Below are 10,318 nucleotides of genomic sequence, written 5' to 3' on the forward strand. Positions count from 1 at the left end.
AATCTAGGAATCCATCTCCTATAAAAAGGGAATAGATAAAGTTTTAAAGGGATAAAAATTGGAGTCCTAATAGATTAGGAATTGGTTTTTGCGGAGCTGGGACAGGAGTTGGATGCGTGCACCAGAAGGGTGGAGGGCGCATGGGGAGGGATGTGCGATGGAGAGGGCAGGGGAGAAGAAGTTTGGCTCGGTCACGGCTTGGAGAGGAAGCGGAGATCGCACAAAAAGGGGAGAGGGAGAAGGGAGTTCGGCCAAGAAGGAAAAAAAAGGAAAAGAGAAAAAGAAAAGGGAAAAGGAAGAAAGAAAGGAGGGAAAAGGAAAAGAAAAAGGAAGGAGGAAAGAGAAGAAATTGCCTCCAATTTTGCCGATTTTTATTAAGTTTATCTGAGCAAATTTATTGACTGCAATTTAAGTTTAAATCCCGTTAATAATTTAAAACACTTTTCGGGACATTTTAGAACATTCCGAAAAGCTTCCAACTAATTAATTAAGTTTATACACTGCTTTTCTCCTGAACTTTAATTAACAAATTACTTTTAATGCATTATTTAATTAATTTTCGGCTAGGGGTAAAACTCTGGACGTGACAAGCAAACAGGAAAATACCTGGCTTAGGGCATTTAATGCCCATCTAATACGAGGTGTGCAGCGACAATGCACGCATTTTCGCGTGTGGGCCAACTCTTGTCATGACGTGGGCGGGGTGGCCGACGACTCTCCCGCATTAAATGCTAAAGACCCTTGGTTCCTTTGTATCGAAGGCGTGGCGGAAGCAATGATGGGGCGCCTCGAAAACGGAGTACCACTTCTCTCGTAGAGAGGAGAGAAAAAAAATCTCTCCATTAACGACTTATGAGACGGGGCTGACATGAGTCATATGCTTGTCGGGGGTAGGCGCATGCTTCTGACATGCTTTCGGTTAGCCGCCGCGTTTGTTAGTTTAGCGGTGACTTACTGCTCCACTCGTATGCCACATTAAATGCGGTACCATACAGGTGGCGGGACGCATTAAATGCGGCGAAAGGGCACCACGCGTCGGGCCCTCGAATCCCGCATGCCGCTTGACCCGTGGACCGAGGGCCCGAGGGGTCAGGATGGCCTGACCTCTCCACAAGAGGGTGGCTGCCTCTCAGACCTCGGGCCCAAGCCCCCTGGAGCGGGCCACGTGGATCCGGGGCAACCACCTTCATGTAACGAGGGTCATAGGTCAAAGTCTGCACTATAGCGGCTTTGACATTTTCATCGAAAAGAACATTCTAATGTGTTGGACATTATTTTCCCTTTGCGCGGCATACCGCTGGGCCCGTTTCACCGACAATTACACTCAAGTTGCTAAATAAAATATTTTCTAATGCTTTGGTGGAGATTATATTTTGTTACCTTGTTTTAGTCTCGCAAGGTGGTATGGTCTAGTAGTGAGATTTTAATAGTCCCCCTTTTTCTTTCCGATCTTGTATTTCTTTTTGACCTTTTAATCTTATATATGTGCTGCTTTTGTGTGGTGTGATGAGTGATGATTGTGTGTTGTTCTCTAGGGCTTCCATCGTTTCGCACTTACCACTGCTTATAAGTCAAAATTTGAATTTTAATACTTAATTTTGGACTTGGTTTTGTGGGTTTTTTTATCATGGTTTGCTTTAGAACTTTTTGCTTTTGAGTCACTATGGAGGACATATATGTAGCCAACTTCTAACACGTACTTAGTAATATATATGTTAGTGTTTTAACTTCCAAGTAAATAGACCAACCCTGTAATGGTTGGACTACAAGGTCGGCCTAGAATGGACGGGGAGAAGAGATACACACAATACATGCTCATCCTACAATTTTTACACACTAGCAAATTGCCCATGCATTGCAACGAGATTTTATATTTTAAAAATATCATTAATATTTTAAAACAACAGAGTACAAATAAAAGAGTAGGCATTATAAACTTTAAAACTGATATGACCAAGTAAAATAAAAGCCCACGTGACGTAAAAAAGCCCACAGGCCCATTTAAAAAAGGGAAATTTGCAAACGTGTCATTATAGTTTTATAAAGTTAGAGATATGTCATTAGTATCTCAATGACATGTAGGGTTCACATGAGTCAATGATATGTGGGTTAGGATGACATATCTCTAACTTTACAAAATTATAATAGCATCCTTGCAATTTTCCCTTTAAAAAAATCTAGCCCTAACCTACTCTCTCACCCTCTCTCTCGCCTTACTCACTCCCTCCCACTCACTCTCTAGCGGCGGCAGGGGCTATCTCTCTAGCAGTGCGGCAACACGATGCAGCTACTCAGCACCGGCGGGGCAGCGTGGTGGCGGGGGTGGCGGCGCGGCGTGGCGCGATTGCTCGGGTTTAGGGTTTCGGCGGTAGATCTGTGCGGCGGCGCAGCCACCCGGTGGCAGGGTGGGGAGGGGCGGCAGCCCCCGGATCTACCCGGTGGCGGTGCAGGGCTACGGGTGCCCACTGGTGTGGCGGCGGGGCGACAGGGCAGCGCGGCGGCCGGGCGTCTTCGTTTCCTCTCTGACAGCGGTGACATGGTGAGTCGCTCCCTTTCTCTGTGAAGTACTCTCTCCCTCACGGCCTCACCCTCTCTCACTCTCACCAAGTCATCTCCAGCGGTGGGGTGGCGTGGCTGCTCGGCGCTGGCGGCCCGTGGGCGATGCGACGCAGTGCAGTTGCTCGGTGTCGGGGCGGCGCGGTGGCTCGACGCAACTGCCCGGTGGTGCATTCGACGTCGGCCTGGCACAGCTGCCCAGCGATAGTGACTTGGTGGGTCGGGGCCAGGGCCCACATGGAGCCTACACGTCATTGACTCTGGTGCCACCACCGCTAATCTTTTTAGTATGGTATAGATTACATCCCCCGTTTCACAATATAAGACTTTCTAGTCTACGTAGATTTATATGGTTGCTAATAAATCTAGACATACATATAAATTATATACATTCATCAATTGATGAATTTAGACAATGTTAAAAAGTTTTACAATATAAAACAGAGATAGTATATGGCAAGAAGCGAGAATGTGGTAGGCGGGAGGTGAGGATGGGATGACGGATGACTGTGTTTTCAATACCTTGGAAATAATTCAAATAACTTTCATCGTCTTCGACAATGGTGGAGGGAGAGGGGACATGGGGGGTATATCCGTGCCCTTTTTTCTGTACACAGCAGTAACAAATATATGAATGCATGCAATAGCATTCCAATGAAAAGTCTAGCTAGCTAGTTGTGCAAGGGGGATTTTAATAATCTCATTCATTTAACTTCCATAGATCAACACAATATAAACTACTTCACTAAATTATTGATAAATATCGCTCTAAATAAGTCATTTAAGTTCAAAGCTTAACCTCCGTTGGCAAAATTCTGGTTCCGCCATTCTGATCGACACGCATAATTAATTATCTTCTTCTTATAATTTATTTAGATAATTATAATTATACGTATCGATCCATCGGGAGCATCATGATCCGATGGTGTCGGGAAGTTTGACGTAAATAGACCCTCTTTTGCGTACACAGCAAATCTAAGGCCACGTTCAGCACCCGGCAAGATATCTAAACTTCTCGATTTCCGCACGCACATTTTCCGAACTATTAAACGGTGTATTTTTTAAAAAATTTTCTATAGGAAATTGTTTTAAAAAATCATATTAATTCATTTTATATTTTTTAATAATTAATAATTAATTAACCATATACTAATTTATTAATACTTTTTTCGAGCAGATAACTCACCCACATCCCCTACCTTTAAAAGCAGGTACAATAGCAGTCTATAAGCTAGTTATAAACATATTTCAAAGAGATAAGATACGAGAGAGAAGAGATGTATGCTACTAATTTATAGCCAGCTGCACATGAGCTCCAAAATAAAATATGTGTATGACATATGGGACCATGCATTAATATTTTGTAGGTAACTATTATATAAATTCATTATTAAATTGATTATAGATGAATTGAAGCCAATAACTGTTTATTGAATTCGCTCTTAACGCGGCCTGACCACTCAAGCGGTACAAAAAAGTAGGCATAAGTGGGCCGGCAAGTGTGAAGTCAACTTCTGAAATGGGCCGTTCCGGCCCATTGCACGCAACACGGAGAGACTGAGAGAGGGATCCAGTCCAGGTCCAGCGGAGCTAGGGTTGGCCCCCGCCCCTCTTCGCCCTTGCGCCGCTTCTCTCCTCTCCTCCTCCCCTCCCCTCCCTCGTCTCGCCCGGAAGGCCGGTACCTCCCGTGCTCCACCTCCTCCTCCTTCCCTCCCTCCCTCCCGGCAAGGCCGACGACGCGCTAGGGCTCTCCCCTTCCGGTATGCCTTCTCTCTCCCGCTCGCTCGCTCGCTCGCTCTCCCCCCCCCCCACCCCCTCACCAGTTCTCTTCTCCGATTTTGTCGGGACCGACTAAGGCGGTAGAGGTGCGCCGATCTGTTGCTCGGGTTGGGAACCTGATTGGTCCTTCCGCTTGGGACGTGCAGATCTGGGCGCCCCTCTGTTTCGTTGGGGGATCACGTGGATCTAGCATGACTAGTTGGTGCTTGCCAACCGCCTAGATCTGCCCCCCTCTCTGTGGTTTGCTTCGTATTTGTGAGAAGCGGAATACCCTTGTAGTGTATGCGAGTAGCACATGAATCATGCCTAGTTTTCTTGTTTTTTCGCGTGCCAATCAATCTTGCGCTCCTGCTTGCCATGTTATATACATTAGGCACGGGTGAGATATCCCTACCATCGTAAAAAAAAAACAAATGAACGGAATTCAACAGGTCCAAAGCGATTTAGTAGTAGCAAAGCTGTCAGGATCATATCTAGTCGATTAAATTGCAATCTTTTATTTACCCTTATCAAACTTTTTGGTCTGACTAATTTAATCCAGTGTTTACTTATGTTTAATATTTTAGTCTGGTTGTGAGTATTCCTTACAGTTGGCCGCTAACAATTGATATGAATACCATTGGTCTACGTTTAGAACACAGCTGCAACACTCCATTTATACTAATGTAAACTTTATGAGCTTCATCTTGTTCCTTTCCTATCATGTTTTAGGTAGTTCGCTTATCTGGTACCTTTTTTTTCCATTTTCGTGTAAATACACTGGTCTGCGTACTATAATTTATGAGTTATGGCCCAGATGAGGTGTTAGATAACAATGATGCACCATGTATCTTTGACTATCTCGAAAATCATGTTGTAATAGTTAGTCCTGGCCATTTTTATCCTACTTTTAGCAAATAATTCACATGATATTGATATATTTTGTATGCCACTATACTTTAGGCACATTGATATAGGATATGGCAGTGGTGGTTTACGTGTATGCATTGTGTTGTCTGCAAATGCACACACAACACCCTACTGTAATTCGTTTATTGATATATTCGTCTTGCGTTAGGCACATTGATGAATAAATTAGCACACAAAAAGGCATCAGATTGTTGTTCAAAATAATGGCCTAATTGCTATTATGCTGTCTTCCATGATTTGAAATCACGTGTTTGTTTTAGTTCTAACATTGGAAAAATTTTTGTAGAATTCTCCTAATTATTACTCAGTTCACTCCACTTGGTGGTTAGATATTATAAATGAAATCTACAGATTTCAATTATTTGTCACAATTTTGCGTTATCTTGTTTGCTGCTGTTACTGACTACCATAACCTCTTATTTTGTATCTGAGTTCTTGATATGTGGTGCAGTATCATGGCTGCTGGTCGGGGCATTAACCAGCTCCTCAGGAGAACACTACATAGTCAGTCCTCTGTAAGTATTTTAGTGAACTATTTCTTTTGTATTCCATCTGTCAAAACTAATCGATCCAAATCTTCTTAATGTTACATTAAACTATTCTTGGATTGATTATTACACTACGGAAGATATCACCGTACATCACCGTAACATGAGATGCAATTTGATGGGGTTTCAGAAAGAAAGCACAGTTAACATGCTTACTACACTACTGCATGGTTTTTAGTGGTTTATGTTTGGCACGATTGACCTTTATCCTACATTTTACAGATAAGCCATGTATTATGCATACAATGCTTTTTTGTTATTGTTCTGATTAAATAAGTAGACCATGACATCAACTACTTAACATAGTGTTGGCAAAGTTTATAACTTGACACGGTGACCATTTGTTCAGCATAAATAAAGTTTATAAGTTTCATTAGCCATGATCATCTACTTCTTGGTGTTACTTGCCATTTATAAAAATAAACATTGTTTTTTAGGGCTCATCTCTGCTATCCTCATTCCGGATAAAGCATGAAGAGTCCTCTGCTGGACTCAGAGCATTGGCTCTTCTTGGAGTTGGTGCTTCTGGTCTTTTAAGCTTTGCTACAATAGCATCTGCAGATGAAGCTGAGCATGGTTTGGCAGCAGCTGACTATCCCTGGCCACATGCTGGCATTCTTAGCTCTTATGATCATGCATCGTAAGTCATCCTTATTCACCTTTTGTTACAAAAGTCATAGTAGTTTAACTCATTGCAATATTGCACAGAAATATTTGGTTATATTTAATTGATCCCCCCTGGCTACCCCTGAATCCTTAAAACCTTACTTCACCAATTTAGTTGCCTGTTAGATAGTGAAAAGAATCACGACGATGTTTCACTTCCAAGGCAATCCGTTCAATCATAATACCATGTTCTTGTTATACTAGCTGAATGCCTATGCTTTGCCATGGATAAAAGAAAATATGCTATAATATTGCCTAAAATAAATAAAAATATATTTTCCATGAAATGTGTGTACCCATCTTTTCTCGATGGGGGAACATTCACCTTAATTTGATTTTATATATGTAGCTATCCATTTAGATTTGATTGTTTGCTAATATTAAGAAGTCAATGGGTAATTTGGTTGGTTTACAATGGGAGTAGGTGGGGTGGCAGACTCATTGCCACCGCCACTACCTTCTCTTAAAGAAGTATGGATATTAATATTTCTTATATTTGAACATTTCTATGATCAGTATTCGGCGTGGACATCAAGTTTATACACAAGTCTGTGCTTCTTGCCACTCCATGTCATTAATTTCATACCGTGATTTGGTCGGTGTGGCCTACACTGAAGAAGAAACAAAGGCTATGGCTGCTGAGATTGAGGTGGTTGATGGTCCTAATGATGAGGGTGAAATGTTCACACGTCCAGGCAAGTTGAGTGACCGCTTCCCACAGCCATATCCAAATGAGCAAGCAGCCCGTTTTGCAAATGGTGGGGCATACCCCCCAGATCTCAGTCTTATAACAAAGGTAGTATTAATTTATGCCATTGCATTAGATTGCTTAATATGTCACCTTCAAGTTGGAACTTACTGATTTGATTGCATATGTTCAGGCAAGGCACAATGGCCAGAACTATGTATTTGCTCTTCTTACTGGTTACCGCGATCCACCTGCTGGTGTTCAGGTAAATCTCATACATATTTTTCTTTCTGTCAGTTACCTTAGCATTTGCAGTTTCTACTTTCTAGGTGCCTGACTGTCTGCTATCTCAGTATCTTCCTTAATTCACTTACAAACGGTGAAGAACCACCTCTTGCACGTGGTTTGAATCACTTGTGCCACATGGATACATATTAAACACACATTATATTGACATCAAATTTGACACTGTTGTATTAATCTCTGTAATTGCTATACTGGTTGAAGACGGGTATGTTGTGGTGTCATGTCCATTTGTTGTTTGGGTGTTTTTATCTGTTAATTGTTGAACTATTCAGCAATCAGCACCCATTTTGGTCTGTTATTATTTGGAATTCACCACATCATTATTTTCTGTTAATAATTATGAGTTCATCCTACAAAGTGTTATTTGCCTGAATATTCTAAAAGTAATAGATTGCTTCATTTGTAGTTGTAATGTTTCCAGCCATGTGTTTTGCTATTTGCTTTCTGCAGTGTTAAACATATTCTGTTTGATTTGTATTCTAGATCCGTGAGGGTTTGCATTACAATCCCTACTTCCCTGGTGGCGCCATAGCTATGCCCCAGATGCTTATAGATGGAGCTGTTGAATATGAAGATGGTACTCCTGCTACTGAAGCCCAGGTGAGTCTTCTATGCTTATAGTGACATGTTGGTTTAGCATTAAAGGCCTAAGCATGATCGTTGTCACCCTTTACCACAGATGGGTAAGGATGTCGTTTCGTTCTTGTCATGGGCTGCTGAACCTGAGATGGAAGAGAGGAAACTGGTAACCAGCTTAACTTTTATGGATATATTCCTTTAATTGCCAATATTTCTCAATACCAACCTACTCTAATTTGTTGTAGATGGGAGTGAAATGGATCTTCCTACTGTCACTTGCACTTCTCCAAGCTGCATACTACCGTCGCATGAGGTGGTCGGTCCTTAAGTCGCGCAAGTTGGTGCTGGATGTTGTCAACTGAGTGACCACTGTTTCTTACTCTCATTAAAATGTTTTGAGCATTTAAGCGGAAGCATTTCAAATAATGAGTATGATGTACATTCTGTGACTGGGATTTCCCATGCCTAGAATTTTCTGTTTTCTTCCACTGCTGCAAAAGCATTTTCCTCATGGGAGCAGTTAAATTTTTTTTCAGTGTTGCCTCGATGGTATCAGCAAGCTTCTAACAGAATTGCTAAAGTTCATAAATTTTATGTTTTAAACTGAGCGTTATTCATTTGTTTTGTGCATGCTGATCTGCTTTTGCATTTTCATGTGACGGATGGATCTGTGGCCTGTTGGACTTTGTTCTGGTGGTCTGCGGCAAACCTATGCGCAATAATTTCATGTGAGTTATGACCTGTTGGACTGTCTCCTCTTGCGCTTATAGTTTCAGGCCTTATGTCTTCTGATATCAATTTGTTATCTGTACAGAAGCGCTCATGTGCACTATCTGAATTTTGTAAACGGCATAATGTAACAGTTGATGCCTCAAAACAAATTTGTGTTGCTAATATTTCAACCAATATAATAATTTTGCACAAAGGAAAGCCTAATGTAGTTTTTAAAAATAATATAAATGAATTATCTTGGCTAAAGTTAGTTTTATTTTCTCGAGTTGGGTTCTATTTTTGTTCGGTTGGATTTATTCACTAGGACTGTTTTTGGCGGTAAGGCTACTGAACCAGATTCCCATCTTTTTTCCGTGTTCATGCTTTTTAAACTGTAAACGGTGTGTTTTTTTAAAAAAAATTCTATAGGAAAATTGCTTTAAAATGCCATATTAATCTATTTTTTAGTTTTTTAAATTAATAATTAATTAATCATGTACTTTTTTTTGTCGGATAACTTACCCCAAAACACCTTAAAACGAACGTAGGATTTTTCATGGATTTATCTGAGTTTATGAATATCTTATAAAACTAAACTCTTTTAATTCAATTAGTTCCCGGAATTAAAAAAAAAATTCCCAAACCTAGTGAAGCACCTAGGGTGTGGTGGTGAAGTTATGGACGTATGACTCTGTTCAGTGGAGTTTAAAACCTAGCGCCTACAAATATCATGCACACAAGTAAGCTCAAAAGATTTATCATTAGTCATTGGGTGTTATAGACGCACCAAATGGTGGTGTGTACCTTTTTTTTTCCTTCCTCCACGCATCTCGTGTTCTTATATTCCAAACACTTTATTATAAAAATAAGTAGCAAGGGTTACATGAAACGGTCGTAAACATTGTGAATAAAAGCTTATTGGTCGCAAGGTGGAGCCAACCTCAAAGTAGGCCAGTCACCTCTCATACACAAAGCACCAAGCCAGGCGTTGGTGCCCAGGTATTTAAATTTTGCTAAAATGAGTCGTTCAAAAGTATATCAAATCATCTCAAAATTTCGATTTATACAGCTCAATACATTCTTCATATAAAAATCTTATAACACGCAAAACTTTTCTATCTTTTGAGATTTTTAAGTATTTTTGAGATTTTTAAAAGTGACTACAATATTAAAAAAATAGTCCATGTGTTATGTATCATTTTAAAAAAAATCTCAAACACATACTTAAAAATCTTTGAAAATAGAAAAATTTTGCGTGCTACAAGATTTTGATACGAAGAATGTATTGAGCTATATAAATCAAAATTTATAGGTAATTTGATATGTTTTTGGACCTCGACTTACAGAGTGACCGGTGAGTTATGACTCACTGTAGCTAGAATATATATATATATATATATATATATATATATATATATATATATACACACACACACACACACAAACACACACGATGGCGTTACACAATGCGTCATATGCGTCATAGGATACGATATGCGCTACGAAACAACGTAGCGCGTCACACGACGATCAACCAACCAACATTCACGTCAGTTCACCCCTACCACCACCACCT

At 40.6% G+C, this 10,318-nt stretch overlaps 1 protein-coding gene across 2 annotated transcripts; it reads left to right on the forward strand.

The window, feature by feature from the left end:
* Positions 1 to 4,216: 4,216 nt before the first annotated feature.
* Positions 4,217 to 8,648, forward strand: LOC102704803 (cytochrome c1-2, heme protein, mitochondrial-like). 2 transcript variants are annotated; one of them, XM_006654175.2, is made up of 8 exons: positions 4,217 to 4,316; positions 5,696 to 5,759; positions 6,230 to 6,432; positions 6,975 to 7,254; positions 7,340 to 7,411; positions 7,936 to 8,052; positions 8,132 to 8,197; positions 8,277 to 8,648. In XM_006654175.2, exons 2-8 carry the CDS (start codon positions 5,700 to 5,702, stop codon positions 8,391 to 8,393), a joined length of 915 nt encoding a protein of 304 aa, XP_006654238.1. In that variant the 5' UTR covers positions 4,217 to 4,316; positions 5,696 to 5,699; the 3' UTR covers positions 8,394 to 8,648. The 2 variants fall into 2 exon arrangements, with proteins under 2 accessions (XP_006654238.1, XP_006654237.1); XM_006654174.2 differs by lacking the exon at positions 4,217 to 4,316 and having other exon boundaries at positions 5,677 to 5,759.
* Positions 8,649 to 10,318: the final 1,670 nt, after the last annotated feature.

Source organism: Oryza brachyantha, chromosome 5 (assembly GCF_000231095.2).
Source record: "Oryza brachyantha chromosome 5, ObraRS2, whole genome shotgun sequence".
Lineage (NCBI taxonomy): Eukaryota > Viridiplantae > Streptophyta > Magnoliopsida > Poales > Poaceae > Oryza > Oryza brachyantha.